The following is a 21,370-nucleotide window of genomic DNA, read 5'->3' as shown; positions in this document are numbered from 1 at the left end:
ATTATCAATGCACACTGCTTCACAACCATAACCTCACACAATTAAGTAAATTGGCCAGTGACATGAACATCATTGTCATAAACAAGTGAATCTCAGCCATCAATCCCCGATGATGTGAACACAGCATGCAAGTGAGGAAGTGTCATTAACTATTCGATGCATTGCCTTGATATTTGATGTTCTGCTCAGGATGACTTCTCATGCAGCTCCATCATCAGATCACAATATCAAGTTATGACCAAACTCCTGTAGAGCTAATGACATCCCATCATCAGCCTCAGCTGTTCTCTGCTCAACAGCTGAGCAAGATAACATACACGGTGAACATTTACCTGCTAACAGCATGTTAGCATCACGATGTTAGCATTTAGCTTGAAGCACTCAAGCATTTTATTTATTCCATTCTTCTTCTTCTCTTTTTTCCCTCGTGCTCAACTCTTCATTAGTAAAAAATGTTCTAGAAGTCATATCTCATAAACATAAGCCAAGTGTTGTGACTGTTTAGAACAGTGTTACTCATTGCGCAGCTCGCCAAGCTTTAATTGGTGGCTCGCATGGCAGTGAGCTAAATAAAGAGGTGATAGCTATGATTATGGAGTCAATAGATATTTAATAAAATCAAGCAGGGCTATTACATATAACCCATTGCAACACTTGAAAGTGTCTGCTCTATTATCCTACAAATAATACAAATAATTGATAATAATAATAATTGATAAAAGATGCAAATATAGACTAGAAACAAGATATTTAAACTTGCTCGGCCGACACTGACTCACTGAGGAGTTGCCAGTTTTGGCGGTCTATCAGCGCTACAATGGTGAATGTACTCTTGGACGGGTAGATACATGGTGGGCTAGTATAGAAATAAATAAACTTAAGCTCATTAAAAATATGGACATTTGCTAAAAATTTGAACATTTAAATTGAAGGATACTACGACCAACCTGGCACTTCATACTCGTGTTAGCTTGGCTCCGGTCGACTCGTTTCACCATTACATGCTAGTTAGCCCGTGTTTCTACAGACGTAAAATGGATCGATTTGGGAAATTAAGATTTGGTTTTGGAGCATAAAAACCACTGCAAATCGAGAGGAAGATGCTGGAGATGTGGTTTGTGGACAGACAACAGCTGCTCCCGTTAAAAAAAAGAAGGTACGAGCCATACAAGACAAGTAAAGGAAAATTCAAGACAAGTGGACAGAGGAGTTTTTATTTGTCCTCCACGAGTTGAACCCTTTGTGCTTAATGTGCAAACAGACCCGCTCTGGTTTCAAGAGAAGTCATTTGGAGCCGCATTTCCAAAAGACGCATCCAAAATTCAACGAAACTTACGCACCTGGAAGAGAAATTAGTAAAATAATTAAATACAGCAGAATAGAGCAGCTTTCTTCTTTTCTTTCTGGACAACACAGACTCATACACAGGACGACTAATACAGCTGAACGATTAACTGAGGCACCTTTTGAGATCGCATGGATTTTGGCTCGGCCAAAAAACCTTCTCAGACTCAAACATTGTGAAACACTGCCTTGTGGCTTCAGCAGAAATATTGTTTGCAGAGTTTGACAACATCATCCCAGTATTAAGATAATCCTGCTTTTAATGAATGCATTGGTTGGCTGCATTGCATATTGTATGTTCTGGGTGAGATGACAGATTAATAAGCAGACGTGCTTTTTATGACTGGATACCTTTTCATACTTTGCAGCAAAAGTGGCTCTCCTATTGACTTTGTCCTATCAATGCGTCTCTCACGTGAAAAATAGTGAAGACCACTGATTTAGAACATAAAAAGTAGTTTTTATTTAGTACAACTCTCGCTGTAAAGCACATCAGCCTGCACGGTACTGTTGTGCTGTATGAACAACATTGCCCTACCTAGTCTGACAGTAGTATCACTGTCAGACTGTGTTTACATGTCAGTGCGTCAGGCCTCAACCTCAACCACCAGTAGAAACCAGGCTAACAAGTGTGAGAAGTTGCTGATCTGCCTTAAATCCTGCTCACATGTTATTTGGCTGCATCAGTAAGGACAGATAAAGAGCTGAGTGGCACCAACTCCAGTAATCACATTACACAAACTCATTATCTACATAAGACTAAGGGAAGAAATACAGGGAGAACACCAGAGTAATCACTTTTAAAGTTTTATTCATTACGCTGCAGTTTGACTACAGCATAAGTACAAGCATAAAATCTTTGACTACAACAGCACTTAGAGCAACATTTTTTGATTTTTTTTTCTTCTTTTCTGTAAAAGTATTGCAATAACAGACCTTAGGCCTAAAACCTATTACATCACAATTGCTTAAATAAAAAGAGGCAAAAATACACAACAAGTTTACCTCTGTGTTTGGATATATATATATATATATACTGTATGGTTACTGAATACAGTCATATATATCTAGATTTCAGCACAGAGGGGAGGGGGGGAACGAGAAGGACTCATTTTGTAAATAAAGCAAACTGATGTTACAAAACCCATGATGGAAGCAGTCCTATGGTAACTGTCAAGACCGAGAGAATACCAGACTGTTGAGACGTTATCACCGTTATTATTATCATCGTTATTATTTAAATCTGGAACGATAAAAACAGCTACTTGTTGTCAGCAGTTGAGAATAGACTTCTGATAAGTGGAGAGAGGGAGCACGCTGCAGGGGGAGAAATCAAATGAAAATCAGTCTGAGCCCCAGTTAGTTCTTCAAGCTAGTGCAGGAAATGAAAAGAAAGTTCTATTAAGAAGAAGGAGAGCTGAGCGGTGCTCTAGCCAAAGTTACAATAGAGACTTTTCCAAATTAAAACTACACAACTGCCACTTATTTGGTGCTTTGAAGAGAAAATGGCGCGTTGCTATGTACATCGTCTATAGATAAGAATGAACATGCTCTGCGGTAATTGTACAGTGGAGTTATTTTCAGTACAAAACTGTAAATAAATGACTACAGATTAAACATGACTTTTGTTTCAATATACTGTGCCACATATAACATTGTAATGTAGAAAATTAAAAAAAACAACAATAAAGAGAGAAAAGATAAATAACGGCATTTTCCACTGGATTAACACTGGTGCAACATTCCAATCTTGACCACAAAAGGGAATGACCAGTTTTCCTTGAATGTTTTTCACTCTTCATGTTCAACGTTAATGCGGTCTAAAGTCAGGGATCCTCCTGTAACGGAGATGAAATGCTTTAACCGGAGCCCAACATCCAGCCCACAGCAGTGCTGAGTGCGCTCCACAGATTTATACTTTGGCAGATATACAAAATTACAGCTGAAATTAACTAAAATGTTGTTAAGATCTATGAGTACAGACACATATTCTTCCATATTTGGAAGTGCCGACGGCTCTCGTGTGCATTGGTCATGTGACGCGTATCCTAAACTAGACAGCCTCTGCTTCTTGTTCATCCATTTACAAAGCTAGTAGAAATTCAACCAGAGCCCGGCTGAAGTCGTGGCATAAACAGCAACTGATGAGTGTGTGATTTCTGTATTCTTAAAAGATCTGTGGAATAGAACTATACATTTGTTAGTCGGCTGTGGTGAAAATAAAACCACCAGCTGGTACCCAAATGATGGCAAGCACTGTGAAAGCTTGTTCTTAGATGAGGAATCCAATAGACAAGTGAATCATTTCCTTTCTCAACAACTTCCTTAATACAGAGGTCATCTCATCCTTTTCATAACAGACTATTATTTATAGCAAAATATTTTAAGTAGTAATTTGTATTTGTGTTGCAACCATATTCTAAGCATACTTTGCAAACCATGTTTTCTCATAAAAAAAGACAAAGCACGTTTTTAACTGTAGGCCTTTACAAAGTTGATGCTGCCTTCTTAAAATTCTTATATTGTCTATACATTATATTACATTATTCACAACATTTTTTTGTGGTTTCTACCCATTGGGTAGGATATGTGCATAATATATTCAAGTTATATACAGCACCTTACAAACAAACAAAGAAAGACAGACTACTGAAAAAAGCACCGTTGGAAGTGAGGCACAACGAAGGTGGGAGCTTTTTGAGTGCAAGTGGGTTCCTATGTCTGCTCCACACGCTGGTCAAATTACTGGTTGAAACGGCTTCAGTTGTTTCACCGGGAGTGACCGCTCCTGTCTGGCACAATGGAGCAGGCTGGCTGCTCATGAACACCACCGGTGCACTAGCAAGTCAAAACTAGTCAAGGTAGAGCTGCAGTTTGGAGAAGCAGCCCATTCTTTTATGCTGACATGGAAACAGGCACGCTGCTGGTCCTGTGCTCACCAAATGTACAGTTTCATGTAGAGCATGAATTCAATTTGGTGTTTGGATCAGATTCAGTCTGTAACCAAGCAAAAGCTGAATGAGAAACCCGGCCCGGACCCCTGAAAGCAAGTCACCACTGTAACATCTGTCCACGACTTTACAAAAAGACAGAAATTATAATTTTTTGGCAAACCTAGCTAACCCTTTCCCACATACTTCTGTTCCATTCTGCCAGACAGGCATCAGCCCGAGATAAAGCACCTGTAAGGATCCCAAGCAGCAGTTTGACTGAGGTGTGGTCTGCTCAAACATGAACATTAGGCACCTTATTTACTCACATAATAGTAACATGCAAACCTCCTTGTAGAAAACATAAAATTCATCTTTATATCCTCAATTTACAAGCTATGACTGCGCAGACAGAACAAGGTGAGAAAACAACGGAAAGAAGGAAGAAAAAGAGGAAAGAAATGCGGGTTTGAAGCAGGTCTGTACAGTCAAAGGCTGAAGTGTTGGGACAATCTTTTCACAACCGACTCATCAAGGTTTGTGTGTAACAAAATGAAAATATTTTAATATGGATCTTAGAGGAAACAAGACCAGCTTTTGTCTCAATACTTGTGCTTTTGACTGCAGAGGGTCAGATTTCTCTCCGAGTAGTTTTGGATGAGTTGAGGGGACGGGATGGATAGAAGACACAGGGGTGGGTGGTGGGGTAGTTGGGGAGCATGAGAAGCAGCAGTAGCAACAATATTAGCAGTAGCAGCAACAGCAATAGCAGCAGCGATGTAGTAACACACACACACACACACACACACACACACACACACACACACACACACACACACACACACACACACACACACACACACACACACACACAGAGCCAGATGGACTCTGACCAGAAATGCACAACTAGGACGCATGCATACATTCAAACACACTGATGCTAAAGGAATCACAAGGCTTTTGTTCAAACTGACCAAAAACTGTTTCCCCCGTGGTGACATCTGAATGGTGTAAAGTCAGATATGAGCTTGAGGTGCACAAAGAAGGGACTGTTCACCTAGTGCTTTCCATCTGCAGGAACACTTCCAGGTTCACAGTCTAATGTTTCATCTGGAATTCAGCTCAGCATAAAGCCTCATTGCTGCATTAGTATTTCATGACACCTTCAAATACTCATTAATGCTGCATTAGGAAACTTCACCCTGACTGTAACTAGTGCCAGCAGAGGATAACTGAATGTTTCAAAGTGTGAAGGACCTGGGCCCTAGAAATCATGACTCAAACTATTTAACGAGAGCATAACATATGCCCGTGTCCGAATACCTAATAGTATACAGTATGTATATACTTATTGTCACAGTATTATCTTTTTGAAATGAGTTGACAAGAAATTAATGTACTTTTCTTGCTTATAAGGCTGGTGATATTCCACATTTTTGTTATCGTCCCCAACAAATGCACCATTCCCTCCTGTTTGAGTAACGTTTGCTAAAAACCACAATGCCCAGCAGTTTTATGACTATTTTTGTGAGCCTGAAAGAAAGAAGTAGTTTGACAAAAAAATGACTCAGTGGCCACCTACTGCCTTTTTCACTACCTATTGTGGTCTTCCTCAGCAGATGGAGTTTTCTCAGTTGTCCAGCAGTTCAGCTCAGTTGTAACGATGTGACACAAGTAGTGAACTTTGGTCATGTGAGAGACCATAACGCCCTTTGTGTTCAAAGATAGTCTTTGTGTTGGGTTTAGGAGACAAGCTTGGGAAAGATAAACATGTGGGCGATGGGTGAAGAATCTTTAGTTGAGACAAAGTCACACTGTTTTGTTCATGGGATTTGTTGACAATAAGAAACATATGGAATAACACCAGCCTTATATTCTAACCTCGTCAAAGATAAAGGGAATAGTTTTCCAAAGATTTAGTACTTTTATTTTCTCAGATATTCCTTGAGCTGTTTCACTGCCATTTATGATTTGTTTTAATATTTTGCAGCATAGAGCAGCTCCTCTATTTCCTTGGTGCATTGCAGTGAGGGACAATAGTGTTCTCACCAGTATCAGAAAAGGGGGAGTTTACCTTGTGGTGGAACCTGTGGAGTGGACTGTGCCACGATAAAAACCATCATGCATCTCTGGCTTTAATGAAAGCTTAATTAAAGATTTGTTAATATGGACAGTGCCAAATTTTATAATGTGTAATATGTCCTTGAAACTGTAAACTCAGACAAAGCAGTCGATTAATAAATCACTCAGATAAACACACACAAAATGGTCCTGCAGGAACACCAAGTCTTTTGTGTTAAAAGGTCGGACACACACACACACACACACACACACACACACACACACACACACACACACACACACACACACACACACACACACACACACACACACACACACACACACACACACACACACACACACACACACACACACGCTCCACTCCAGTCTCCACTTTAAAGGGCTTGGCGGACTCTGCATCATTTGAACGCATTTTTTCTGCACACGGATAGAAGGATGGATGATGAACATTGTTTCCCAGAGACACTGTTAACAAGCTGGGATGGGTTTAGAGAGAGGGGGGCACTGGTCTTGAATGCAAACAAGATAGACAGAGAAAGCGCAAGAGTAGAGGAGAAGGCAACGATGAGCAGAGAAAAAGGCTCTATTTTCAAAAAGGTTTTCTTCACAAAAAGGACCCTCCCATAGCCCTTTGACTTCGACCACAGACAGTTTTCGTTTAAAACCCGATCGCTGTGCTGGCGGATGCAGACAGGAATCTTCATTTTGTGTCGTCCTGTTTTTTTGTGGCTTTAGAAACGTGAAGACGGAGAGCCGAGCCTTCTTTTTTTTGTTTTGTGTTTTCGTTGTCATGGCGGCGGGGTTTGTGTTCAGTATGGCTGTTGGCAGAATGAACTGTGCATGTCGAGATGAGCGGTGAGAGGAGTGGAAAAGTTGGGGGCGGGGGGGATGGACGCAGGAAAGAGGAAAGAGGAAGTGTCAGGTGCTCAGAGGTCGGGACAGAGTTGAAAAGTGAAGAATCTGCTGTGACCAGGCTGCTGGACGGAAAGTTAGATATGTGTGTTTTTGTTATTCTTGGTTCACTTGATATCCAACCACCTGGCCAGAAGTGTTAGTATGAAGCATGTTGAATCTTGCTAAGCAGATCTCATCTTTCTAAGAGTTTAGGACCTACTCTGTTTTTGGAAACCCATCTCCAAATCTTGTTACAAACTAGCAGAGGAAGTAAGAAATGTTTTGTCCACCCAGCGGCTGGTCACAAGGCAACTTTCTTTCTCACAGACATGAGCAGTACAAGGTTATTCTTTTACTAAGTCTCACTGTGCCTGTGGTGTAAGCAGACAGAGAAGTTGTAGGCTGGGTACGAGTATTTCTTGCTGTTTTTCAGAAAAGGAAGGACATAAGCTTATAATACTTGTTTTTTTTTGCTCCTAACTGTTGGAGGCAAAGTTCAGTCAGTCAGTCCATTCATGAAAAGGACAAAGAAAAAGAGAAAAACAAACACATCATTATCATCACATAGCATAATTTCCCTCTTCTCTTTTACAACAAAAGATAGTGCAACTTTTAGATAACTTTTTCTTTTTTGTGTTTTGAATGTTAGAACAAGTTGTTTCCCCCCCCTTTGCTTTGCTTCCTCGTGAACCTTGGCACTAAGATTTGGGTTTGTAAGTCTCTTGTTTAGTTGTGGTCTCTGTAGGTCCTTGATTCTCAGTTCTCGCTTTGTGCACAGATCCCGGTCCGAAAAAGAAACAAAAAATAAAAACATCCTCCGTTCCCGGGGACAGAGCAGTCACCCGAGGGGACACAAAAACAAATTGTTCCAATCTGTGCTAGCAGTCTTTTTCTTTCTCATGTAGAGGAAAAAACTCTCCACGCAGTGCATACATCCTGCCCCAGAAGTGCTAGCTGTTTGAATGACTACAATAGGAAAGAAATTGAAATTAAATCAACTCTTGGTTCCTCTCTTTCCTTGTTTTGTTGTAGCTAAGGTGGATACTTATTTGTGCATGGGAGTGTGGAGAGGACAAGAGAGAGACAGAGAGAGCGCGATAAAGAGATCACTGCTTACAGGTGATCAGGGGTGAAGAGGAGAGACAGCTTACAGTCTGGGGTGGGCAGGCCCCACCTGCCCCCCTGCCCTTTTCTTCACACCAGGTCCTCCGGTTGGCCATCCTTGGCCTTGGCAGGTACTATTGTGCTTTCTGATTGGCTCTGCTGCTGGATCGTCCTGCTCCCCGGACCCCCCACCCTCTGGTTATTGCTGTGCTGGTGTAGAAAGAACGCTGAGCCGGGGTAGTGACCCATCACCTCGCTGTACGCTGGCGGGGGGCCCTCCATGCGCCCGTGGCTGCTGGAGTTGGCTGCACTGATGCCCGAGTTACTGCTTGGCGGTCTCGGACCGCCTCCTCCCATTCCTCCCCCTACTCCCCCAACCCCTCCCAGGCTCCCTCCTCCTCCCATGTCGATCAAGTCACTGTCGTAGATGGTCCGGTTGGGCGGCGCCCTCACCGACTCACGGTTGAGCTCCATCTGCTGCTCGGGGTCGCGGAGCTGCAGGGTGCATGGCCCCTGGTACGGCGGGGGCTCCTCGCCGTCTGACAGCGAGATGGTGGGCGGCAGGTCGATCTGGTGCTGCAGGTAGGGGTAGGTGGGCTGAAAGCGACTGAAGCGGTCGCGCTGCATGAAAGAGGGAGCAGTGAAGCGATCCCTGGCCTGGGGAGCGTATAATACCTGAGAGAAAGACAGACAGTGAGGGGGAGGGGAAAAGAAGGAGAGGGAGGGAGGGAAGAGGAAAAATATTAATATTTTTCTGATATATACCACAAAATGGCAAATGCATGGATATAAAACACACTGATGTTCAATGCACTGAATTCTGTTCAGCTGTAATTATCATCATCATCATCATCATCATCATCATCATCATCAAAAAACTCTTTAAATGTGTAAAATTAAAAAAAACTTCAACCACTCTTTTTGTTTTTTTTGTAAATTTGACCAAAGAATTCTGTCAAATGAGAAACATAATATAATCAGAAGACGATACCAGTGGCAGACGAATCAATGAAGATATTGAATTGCCGAGAGACACAAAACAATTAATCTGGTTTAAACAGTGGAGTATGCAAAAAAAAGGAAAATAATATATACTGTATATATATATATATATACACACAGTATATATTATTTTTTATAATATATATATATATATATATATATATATATATATATATATATATATATATATTTCCAGTACAACTGAATTCAATGCAAACACTTGATTAAAATGAATGACCTGTTGATCCCATGTTTCACCAATTAATTATTAAATACATAACCATGTAATTATAGTAAAGAGGAGAAAAGATCCAAAGACATTCAACAAATCGGTTCATACTACAGCTTTTGTCAGAGATCTTCACCTCAATTAGCTCCTCAGACTTTGACTGCATGATGCATTTTATTCATTTCTGTCCAATTTCTGTCAACACACATCGACTGACAAGTCATTATCAGAGGAGACCCATTTCAATTAGTGACTGTGGCTATAATAGTCAACCCTCACTGACAAGGCAGCCTGGATGGAGAGATCAACAGACAGGGAAAAAAAACCCTGGGGGGGGGATATAGGATCAGGGCAACTGAAATGGAGAGAGAGAAAGAGTGGAACTGAAAGGATTAAAAAGAAAGGCTACTGAGATAAGGAGAGAGAAAAGAGAGAACAGAAAGGAGAGAAGAAGAAAGAGCCATGTAGATAAAGAGAGGAAGGAGAGCTAGAAAGATAACGACAGAAAGAAACAGAGACAAGAACAGAGAGAAAAAAGAAAAAGTATGAAGCCAGACAGATAGACAGGCAGACAGAGGGGGAGGGGGGAGAAAAAGGTGTATAGCTGATAGAGAGAGCAGCTCTCAGACGGCTGTCTAGACAGTGTCAGGGGAGGTGTTGCTGATTAATGACACACACACACACACACACACACACACACACACACCACACACACACACACACACACACACACACACACACACACCACACACACCCTCTGTGTTTGTCTCGCCGTGGCCTTTTCCTTTATCCCAGATCTCTCCGGGTGCTTAAACATTGACACTGTTTTTACCTCCCTTCACCTGCCGTCTATTCTTTTCTCTTTCAATCCTCCTTTCATGTCTGTTTCTCTGTCACATAAAGCTTTTAGCTGGCAGGGTACTCCAAGTGAAAATATTTTTGGTGCGCTTGTTTTGGTGAAAACTTGAAAAGTTGATTTTCCAGCTAAACCTGTCATACAGCAATATACTATTGCCTGCAGGTTATCAATACTATTATGTGATTGGTTGTGTTTTCGAGTGTTGTTTGAACTCCATGTTTCTAGTTTTCCCAGTGCATCTCCACCCACCAGTCACAGTGAGTCTACTGGCATTTGTTTGCGGTTCTGTATTCAAAATGCTTTGATGCCAAATTTTGTTTAGAGTATAGTGCCAATCGTTTTTATGTTGCAACCTTCTCTCTACGCTGGTACATGTGCTAAATGTGTAGCGGGTTATCATCTATATGTCATTTCCACATACTGTTTAAATAGATTTTTTTTACAACACAGAAACAAGGTCACATAAACCAAATCAGATTTGGCAGGAATTCTGCTGGATTCTTTTATGGCACAAAACAGGAAGAGAGAGCTCCACTTTCAACACACATTTCTTTCAGGTTTTCTTGCAAAGGAGAAAAAAAAAGAAAGATTCATACATCTCTAACCTTAACATCAGGGTTATGAGAATGTGACTCACCCCATCAACACTATTAGAATAAAACAGCGCCTACCTAAGGACAAGCAGACAAATGAAGCGCTTTCCAGTTAGAAACAGAGCGATGATGACTCTCTTTAAGAGCAACGTTAATCAATGTTAACCTTCTGAATTATTTCTTGGTTTGGAAATCTAAATCTGTCCAATAAGAATAGACTTGGAAGTCTAGGCGTCAGGCTATGCTCTTGGACATTTATAACAGGCATGTCCTTAGAAGAGCTAATGCTATATTGGACTGCCTGGACCTTTTGCCCTCAGGACGTCGTTGTTTCCGTCATTACAAGTAGTATTAATATGCGTAAGAGCATGTAGCACTCAGCTGCAGTCCTCGCACTTCCTTTGCTCGCTTGCATATTTGCACTCCTGTACATTGGTACTTGGTATGATTTCCAATTCTCTGCTCCAGCTCTGAGTTATTGTGTTGATGTGGCATCGATGTTGTCTTTTTTTATTCTGGGTTTAAACCCTGGTTGCAAAAACAAAATTAGATGACCCTGAACCAATCCTCGAATCTTGAACTTTCAATTAAGTAGGATGTCGAAGCAGCTAAGAAATATGTCTTGTAAAGACATTAAGACTCACCCATGGCCCAGAACTCACAGCAACATGGCAACAGCCCCGGGGATACAGTTACCATATGTTGCTTAGATATATCGAACATTTCTGGAACGTAGAAGAACACTTCTGTTGATTTAGACAGTCTGGATAACTCATTTAAAGGCTCCCCTTGTTTCACAGAACCCTATAGCTAATACGGCTGAAGTCAACGACCTCCATGAAGAATCAAGGACGACAGGTAATACAAGCGCTTGTATTTTGGATTATTAGGATATGACATCTAAATCTAATAATATGTGCTTTTCCAGCAGGAATGTTAATGGCCTTGGGCATCCAATTAAGAGAGAAAATATATTTTTCCTTCTGAAATCAAAACAACGTGATCTATCCTTATAATAGTCAGAATCTGTGTAGGACGTGTTTACTCCAATGTAGGGTCCAGCCAAAGACAAAGGGACGGAACAACAATGCATATGACAAATTAAAGACACAATGGCTCATATTACTTGCAGATGTACAATCTTCAATTATTCTGGCAAATATGTATACTCCGAACGGAGATGAGCCACAATTGTGTTGGAGGAAAAAGTACGTACAATTGTGGAGACTACAATACTATTATATGTGGTGACTTTGATTTAAGAATGGACTTAACTTTGATCGCAGTAATGCCGTCTTGATTCAGATGTGTAGGGCCACATCGGCCGTTAGGAGCATGTCTGAGTGCTAATGTCTTGTGGATGTTTGGAGCACATTAACTCCAAAAACGAGAGATTATACTTTATGTCTTCCCTATATAAAACATTTACTCGGAAAGCCTTTTTATTTGTATTTCTCAAAGTCTCATACAGTGGTTGCTGAGAGACTGTAGTGGTAGTGTCATATCACGCTTTAGTAAGTCTAGAGAGGTTATCTTTAGAACACTACTGATAGAAGTCTCATTCATTTCTACATGGATGATCAACATCAGATATACCCACAGATCCCTCTATGGAGAGTGCCTGGGAAGCTCTCAGAGTAGTATCGAAAGGCTTAGTAATTCATTATGCTTCTAGTTATTTACAAATGCAGGATGCACGCTGACTGATATTGATTTCACTGTGGACATTACAACTGAAAACTTTCTCTCAGGATTGTATCGTCTTTTTTTGGGGTGTTTAGGTGCGGTGGGATTTAGCAGTGTCATTTGTCTGATTCATATAACTGATGTTTTATATATATTTTAAAAAGTCATAGAAAATATAGCTTTAAGTGCAACAGTATCAGTATATCAGATAATAATAGTGATGAGTATTGCTAAGAGCAATAAACAGACATAGATCCTAAAAAACAATCCAAAGGTTTCACAATAAACCATTTTAACCAAACTACCGACATGATGAGAAAACTTAAAAACTTCCATATTTGCATTCACAGATTACTTGCTTCAAACCATGAACTACCAATGTTTCTATTAGCTGTTTCAACAAATGATACGCGTGCGTAACATCATGTGACAAACTGCACGGGATAATAATTAAAAGGCTTTGCAGGAACTAAACAACAGTAAACACTGCAAAGGTCAGGAAGCACAAATACTGTAATGTGCTCACAATTAATATTTTCATAGTCATAGAAATATGTTTTAACCTCAATTCTGAGTGGTAAGAATTAATTAGTTTTTGTTTTAACCAGAATCATTCAACCCTAAATTCAACTAACCAAAGTCCAATTCAGAAGTCTTAAATGATTAGCTGGTCAAACTGTAAACATATACAAGTAAACTAGCATGACAAAGGAAACATTATGTACTTATGTATTAAATAAACTGAGATGTAGTTAATGTGTCAATGTATCATGATATACATATTAAATCATATGTTCCAGCACTTGATGGCACTTCCTGAGGCTTGTAACAAGCTAAGGAGAGTCTGGTGCTGTAAATATCTGACTTTATCTAGATACATGAGTGACAGTTCAGGGTCCTCAGAGGATGTAAATATCAGGTGCATCTATAACGCTGCTCGATGTGCGTCCTCACAGGGGACCAGGCTGGGCTGGTTAACAGGGGTCAGTGTGTTGGTGGCCTTACCTCTGAGGCACCTTGTCGAGAGCTGCTGTCTGAAGGCCACAGACACCCGTCCTACACATCGAGACAAACGAAACAAAAACAAGAAAAGAATAAGACTTAGATGTAGAACGTTCCTAGTGGACTTTAAGATTGTTATGCACATGTCTGAAGCTTGTCAGCAAATTCATGTTGGAGCTTTAGAGTGTTTTTCACATATTCTTACTAATGAGATGTTACTGTACCTTTACATGTTGACAAAGTGATCAGTTAATCTTCAGAACATTTAATGTGTATATGACAATGTGTTACAGTCAGGTTAGATTGACGGTTACTGATAAAGCTTTAGAAATCAGCCATCATTACTGCTTTGTTGTTTGTTATGTCTGGGATGGTTTTTGATGCGAGCCCAATAGGCTGACGTTACAAATATTCTTCCTTAACAAAAAAAGGATGAAGAAGAAAAAAAAACACCTCAAAAGTAACTCTTTAATGAGGACACAAAAGATGAAACAACAATGCTGAGAAACGCCTGATTCAAAATCTTGGCCTGTTTAGGAGTGAGGATCACAAAAGGAAGGCTTGCGTCTTAAAGTTACGCAAGATAACCGCGACACCAAAGAAGCACAACTATCAAATACATGCAGGTTCTCTTTATCTACATTCAACTCAAAGATCTTTTCTAAGGTGGCACAGTCACCAATATTTAGTCAGAAGAAAAGGAAGATGAAAAGGACAAGCATGCAAACATTCTGGTAGTTTATGTGTCTGGAAGAATAGCCAATGGCCTTTGTCCATAACAAACTGCCCTCTCTCTGCTCCAGGGCTCTCTGCTCGGCTTGTTAGTTTCTGATGTTGCATTTATGGCATTTCTTTGCCAAGTGTCCACTTCTGTTTGCATATTTTTTTTTTTTCATTGGATGGTACGGAGCACAGAGTTTTTACTGGTCTAGAAGCTGAATATACCAATTGACCTATAATTTTGCATTATGCCTATTTTAGAGGGTACAATCTTGCAATGTGTGTATGCGTTTGTCCCAGAATGTCGACATGTCAGCATGGGGGCAGAGCCGCTGCTGTCTAGACGGCACTGTAGTGAATTAAACATCAAGGCCTGACAGAGTCTGGCTCTGAAGAAACCAATTCAGCAAGTTCACCTAACAGACTGGAGCAAAGCTGTTACCTCAGTGAAACTGGGACAGACACTTTGACTGGGATAAAAAGATTCATTTAGCTCAGAGCAGCTTTACTGGGAACAAACTGGTAAGCTATGTTTGTCCTCCTTCATACACAATGAAATGTACTTTCACAATGACTACGCAGGGACATTCAGTGTGAACAGATGAACAGACACACACACAGTTTTTCACTCTCACTTCAAAATGTTATTGGCATGGATGCTTTAAGAGCAGCACTGCCAGAACAACTAAATACATCCCAACACACACACACACACACACACACACACACACACACACACACACACACACACACACACACACACACACACACACACACACACACACACACACACACACACACACACACACACACACACACACACACACACTTACTGACCTGCTGCAGGGCATGGTCGTGCCTGCGGGCCTGGCTCTGCCTTGTTATGAAGGACCAGGTGGAGAGCTTGTAGTGGTTGAGCAAGCAGATGATCACCACCACCATCACTGTCATCACCACGATGATGATGACGATCTGAACAAACTCCAGTTCAGCTGCACAAACATACAAAAGGAGAAAGGGGGGTTTAGCATCAAACATTTAAAAAGAGATGTGGATGCAACATAACTAATCATTAAATGAACACAAAACAATATTCCATTTAAACAATATTATGAAGTTTGCACACTGTGGGTATGTCCTTTGCGTTGCTCTGATCTACTTCACACTTGACGATTGTGTTGCTGGGGACCCAAGGATGTGCAGTAATTTGGTGCTATTTGGACATTAATACACTAACAGCAGTGGGGGTTAGGGTTTTAGGAGTCCAACATGTCGTGTGCAGTGAACAGACCATTGACTGCAGTTCACTTCTGTTGCTGTCCCTAGAATCAGTGGTCAGCCAATGTCAAAGCAAGCGAATTATATACGTCTTTTGGGAATGATTATATAAATTAAGTGTATTTGTCTATCAGTAGCTGTGACTTGAGTGTGTTTTTCAGGGGCAGATTTAGTCATTTGGTCCACCAGGCAAACACCCTTTTGATTTACTTTTCACCCTTTCTCTAACTGGGAATGTTGGTATTGGAAGTGGTAGAAGAAGAAGGCTACTCAAAACCTTTTTACTAAATTAAACTATTAACTATTAATAGTACAACTACAGTAAGTAAGTCCTGCATTAAATTGTTTTACGTCAAGTGAAAGAGAGGCATTATCAGCACAATGTGGAGCTTTTAATTCTAATATAATGCATTTCTCTCAGTTGTATGTAGTGGCAAAAATGTTTTGCTCTGGAGTAGAAGTACACAGTAAGTAGTGCATATACAGTTGAGTTGTATATTTGAAGTGCTTTGGGAGCTTTTTGTAAGCTATTGCAGGGTACAATGAGTTAGAATAGTCTAAACATCATACAAAATCTATAGCTGTTTTGGGTATTCAGAAAGCCATAGCATTATAGTACAAAATAATAATATTTACAAAAATTTTGGAATTGTATTAAAGCAATGCATCGAGAAAATATCATCTTATTTTGTCAGTGTTCAGACAAACAACAAATACAAATCAGCTGAGAATTTGAGCCGTAGGAGATCCAGTGATTCGATCAAAAGCTTCAGAACAGCTACTAAATGGACCTCGTGGTGGGCTTTTGTCAACAAGCTTGTAATAGTTGTCTTTAAGACACTTTGTAAGGCAGTACTTTAAATATTCTTGGCTTGTAACCCTTAAATAGGCAGTAAATTGTCAGCTGTAAAAAAAGGCCCATTTACAAAAGCAAACTATCAGCTAATGAAAATGTTGTGATATGAGCAGAAGCTCCAGAACAGCTACTAAACTGACCTGGTGAGAAAGTTTCTCAACTGGAAAACAATGTTTTAAGAGATTTAACTGAAAATGTTAAGACGTTTTAAGAAGCCACAGATTCCTTGATGGAGCACTATTCTGTTATAGCTGGAGTTCACCAGCAGAGGGCAGCATAGGTCAAACTCCTACATGCGAGGGAGTGCCTGAACTCTTCAGAGAAGCTTCAATTCACAGAAAAAAATGAGTGTTGAGACTCTGGTGTCTGTCCCAGTGTACAGTGGTTTCTTTGTGGAGACACTGAATAACTGCGGTGTTTCTGTCTTCAACAAACAACAGTCAGTGACAAACGCACGCATCAGAGCTGATGACGTCTCAGATAAGGTCACCGCTGGGAGACAATGATCGCTGCCATACAGTCACGTCTGCCTCTCGTCTCTTGTTCATTGTTTCATGGTTTTGTCCTTTTTCTTCTCCTCCCACTCAGTTTCTTTGAACCCTTCCTGCATTTCCACTTGCCCCCCATCTCTCTATAGATCATTCCATCACACCCCTCCTCTTTCTCAACCACAAGTCTCTTTTTTTATTCTGCCATCTCTCTCTCTCCCTCTCTCTCCCTCTCTCCCTCTCTCCCTCTCTCTCCCTCTCTCCCTCCCTCCCTCTCCCTCCCTCTCCCTCCCTGCAGTCTGAGACTCTTTTTGTTGTGAGTTGTCAGTTTGTTCTGAGCAGAATCCTTGACCTTGTCTGGTCTTGGCATCCAGTCTGACCTCTGACTCACATCTTACTCACTGCTGGACACTCACTCACTTTATGTGTGTGAGTGTGAGTGTGTGTGTGAGTGTGTATCTCTGTAAGAACAATGACACAATGTAAACTCAGCTATTTGAGCTACAATGCCTCGTTTCTGGCGGACAGATCCTCCAAAAATCTCTGTGCAATTTTTGGAGTGTATTACTACCCACAAGCCACTTGGGCAGTTTTTGATACAATCGGGATAAAGACAAGAAAATCGTAAGTGTAATTCCAAAAACAAAAAGAAGAAACTGTCAGAGATTTGATTACCACGGGACAAAATACTTAAATATTTAAAACAAAACAAAAGTGCAGGAAACACACAAAATATTTAAGCAGGGACCAGACCAGTCCAGTAAAACACAACCTATCCCATTCTTCCCAGCCTCACTAATCCTCCCCGGCTTATTCATCAGCATTAGTGTGAGTTAATGTCGAGCCTGAGCTGAAACATAAACCCACCCAAACCTGCCTCTGCCTACACCACAGCAGCCACAGGGGAGGGGTGGTGTAAGACTGAGAGGAAGAAGGCCAACTAGCACAAACCACATGGAGGGGTAAAAAGCAACGCTGTGAAGAACGAAACCTAAGCCAGTAAAACCAACCGACATTAACCACACAAGAGCGGAGGAATGAGGTGCTTAGTACAAAACAACAAGGACAGACAAGCTCAACAACTTTTCTTTTGCAAGATGAAAGACGACGAGTGAGGTGGTGAAGTGTTAAACAAATGACTGAAACCCACCTCATTAATGAATTTACTAGTATTAAAGTAACAGCAACAAAAATACTGCACTAAAGCGGCCATATCTCACACCAGATATTTGAAGCGGAGTTTTTAAGCTATTCGTCATAATATGAGTCACCTAATGTGGAACAGGTAGGACTGAGGGAACAAAGTGCCGAAAGTGAAGATGAAGAACCAAAACGGCACTAAATGCCCCTCTGGCCACACATAAGAGGAGAGAAGCGGAGTCTTCTGGAAAAAACTCAGTGCACCAAGCTTGTAGAGCCATATTCCCCTAACATATCGTGAGCGAGAGGGGATGAGGTAAAGTTACTTTCCAGGAACCAGTGTTCTGAAAACCAACATAACCCCTTACACATGGTTTCTTCAGGTCTGGTGAACCCCCTACTGGTTGCCTGTTTGTCTGTGAACCTTTAAAGCCAAGCAATGCCTACTCATAACCCTCCTATTAGGAGTAAAACTCAAGTATTTCATAACAAGAAAACCTGTTTGGTTAAAATGACCTCAGGTCTGTTTGCCCGGGTAGCACAGATCATTTGGGACGGTGTGAAAGTTGTCAATTGAAACCCTGCTGTGTACCAAAGAACCAATACGAGCGCCTGAAAGGTCTCGGTGCTCTTTCAAGCAGACTGTAGTGCGGTTGGTTTGTGGCGGGACAGCAAACTAACCAATCACAGGATTTTATGAGAGCAGATATGTGATTTTATCATGATTTCAAAAGCTAAACTACTAATAAATCCATCTTCTAATTGATCTGTATAAGGCCATGTATAAAACCTATTTATGCAAATCATTTGTTAATCATGGTAATACGTGACACATCAGTGCGGGTATTTTAATTAATTAATGGGTCAAAACCTGCTGTGCTTGTATCTGACTCTTGTTTTTGTTCTGTTCCGTTTTGTCACGTTCTTCATGTGTAGCATAAAGGCCAATTCATACTTTTTATGTCCACGTGTCCGTGAGGGTCCGATGTGGTCATTGTGACACAAACTACAGCATCTGCCGTGTCCACGCAGACTCTACATTTAGCAAGAAAGTATGTACGAGCCTTAATGGACTAAGCTTCAACTGCATTTTGTTTTGCAACCCTGTGTTGCATAATGACAATAACTGATCCTTGAATCCTTGAATAATGTTTACAATGTTCACAATCTTTGTTTAGCATGTTAGCATGCTAACATTAGTTAATGAGCACTAAACACAAAGTACAGCTGATGCTAAACACAAAGTCATTAGTTTTGCAGGTATGTAGTTATAAACGTATTAAATGTTATAGTTATTACTGTAGTAATAAGTGTGACCTGATGACGGTGCTTGATGTAAAGTTAGTGGAAAGTTATTACAATTCATCCTGAGGGATATCTCTACAAAATTTCACAGCAATTCATCAAATTGTTGAGACATTTTAATCGAAACTACAAGTGTCAACCTCAAATATTGAGACATTGTCAATGCAAGGCAATGGAGGATGTGAAAAGAAGCCATAACACAACAGGAGTGAATTATTGTACCACAGTGTGTTTATACATCGTTTTATCCAAACAGGACTGGAGAGACTCTAAGAGCCGCCCTTTACACCTTCACACTGCTGCTTAGAAACAGGTTACAGCCTTGCAGAGATAAGTGCAAGCAGTTCTGTTAACTATTTGGTTGAGTTGCCTCTTATCGAAGCGAGCAGTGATGCAGTGTTCGACAGGCTTTTATTGTGAAAGGTAAGAGTGGAAAGAGTGAGGCTGTAATGCGCCTTCGCTTCATTCGACAATGGGAGCATTATGAGTTTGCAGTCTTGGTTCAGACGACAGAGTTATTATTTTCAGTGTTATTATTGTATTACCTTCATAAGTATAGGAAGGTGTACCTCCTCGGCTACAGTACTGTAGTGCTTGCTCCGTGAGTCTGCTTTGTCAACAAGCCATTGACAGACTGCAAGAGCACTTTTATTTACAGAGTGCATAGAGAGGAAAACACGCCCACAATGCCTGCAGCGGGTGGAAGCAGAGCACTCGTGGCACAAACACACTGCCCTGCTGTCACACATCCACGCAACTCATAAATTAAAACACTGTCATTTGTTAAGTACCAATACTAGTAAAATGGGGTACTGTATCGTTTTTAATGGCAGGGTATTGCGATACCTTTCTAGTATCGGTACACCCTGCAATACGGGGTGGAGCTCGAGGAAAAGCTGTGCCATTAGGATTATCCTTGGGGATTCATATCATGAATGTCTGTACACATTTCCATGGCAATCCTTCCATTGACATATTTCAGTCTGGAACTAAAGACTGACATTGCATCCAAAGAGCCTCCAAAAGTTGCTAAGCTCACTGTCTCATTTGGGAGCTTGAGCCACTACCAGCCCAGGCCTGTTTGCTCACCACAGCCGCCACAGGGAGGGGACTGAGGGAGGATTTAATTTATAGAACCGTCTTCTGGGAAACCAAGTCAACCAGGCCCTTCTGTAAGCCTACCTTATAAATATCACATATGCTGCCTTCTGCTGTTATAAGAGCCACACAAAACAAACACCGGCCTCAAAGCTGTCTTCTGAAGTACAGGTGGGGATGTTTTTACAACTCAAGCTGAAGAAAAGTGAAGCAGCTGCTGTTAATGGCCTCTCCAGAGAAGGGAGGAAGGATGTGAGGGGAGGAGGAGAGCTAAGAGGCAGGGAAGAGGTGAGGCCTGTCCAGCCTGAACCACAGTATCCACCCAGTTCAGAGGCTTCAGAACACAGTGTACAGCCCTGACTCTCACACAGGCCAGAGATCAGTGTGTGCTGGCAGTCTGCATGACCAGCACCAGTCTGATGTTATTACAACAGTAATCCACTTGTCAAAACAATATCAGCCCGGCGTCTGCAGCACCCTTATTCATACAGGAGGTTGAATAATTTGCATTGCAAGCCAGCCGTCCCACCGCTGTGGTGAAGAGAGGCCATCGGGTTTATTTCTTGTGAAAGATTATTACACTACTTTCAAACATCTGGACAGACAATTTAAAAACACACATCTGTTTACTGACAGTAGTTTGATGGACAGAAGACAAACATAAAAATGGTTTAACCTGAAGAACAAGGAACTGAAGGATCAAATATTCTTATTCTTAAGCAAAGTTTGCCAGAAGATTTGGGTTTTCCGCGGAGGAGGG

The 21,370-nt window shown here is 41.1% G+C and overlaps 1 protein-coding gene across 3 annotated transcripts in view; it reads right to left on the bottom strand.

The window, feature by feature from the left end:
• Positions 1-2,138: 2,138 nt before the first annotated feature.
• ldlrad4b (low density lipoprotein receptor class A domain containing 4b) overlaps positions 2,139-21,370 on the bottom strand; it is a 212,055-nt gene continuing 192,823 nt past the window's right edge. For all 3 annotated transcript variants that reach the window (XM_029450880.1, XM_029450881.1, XM_029450882.1), the window contains 3 exons: positions 15,283-15,437; positions 13,729-13,779; positions 2,139-9,029 (listed from right to left, as the gene is read on the bottom strand). In XM_029450880.1, coding sequence (XP_029306740.1) covers positions 8,445-9,029; positions 13,729-13,779; positions 15,283-15,437 — 791 coding nt within the window. In that variant the 3' untranslated portion in view covers positions 2,139-8,444. The remainder of the gene's footprint in view (positions 9,030-13,728; positions 13,780-15,282; positions 15,438-21,370) is intronic.

The sequence above is a fragment of the Cottoperca gobio genome, chromosome 16, assembly GCF_900634415.1.
Source record: "Cottoperca gobio chromosome 16, fCotGob3.1, whole genome shotgun sequence".
Lineage (NCBI taxonomy): Eukaryota > Metazoa > Chordata > Actinopteri > Perciformes > Bovichtidae > Cottoperca > Cottoperca gobio.
The sequence above is the reverse complement of the archived record's forward strand: the minus strand, read 5'-3'. Positions and strand labels throughout refer to the sequence as shown.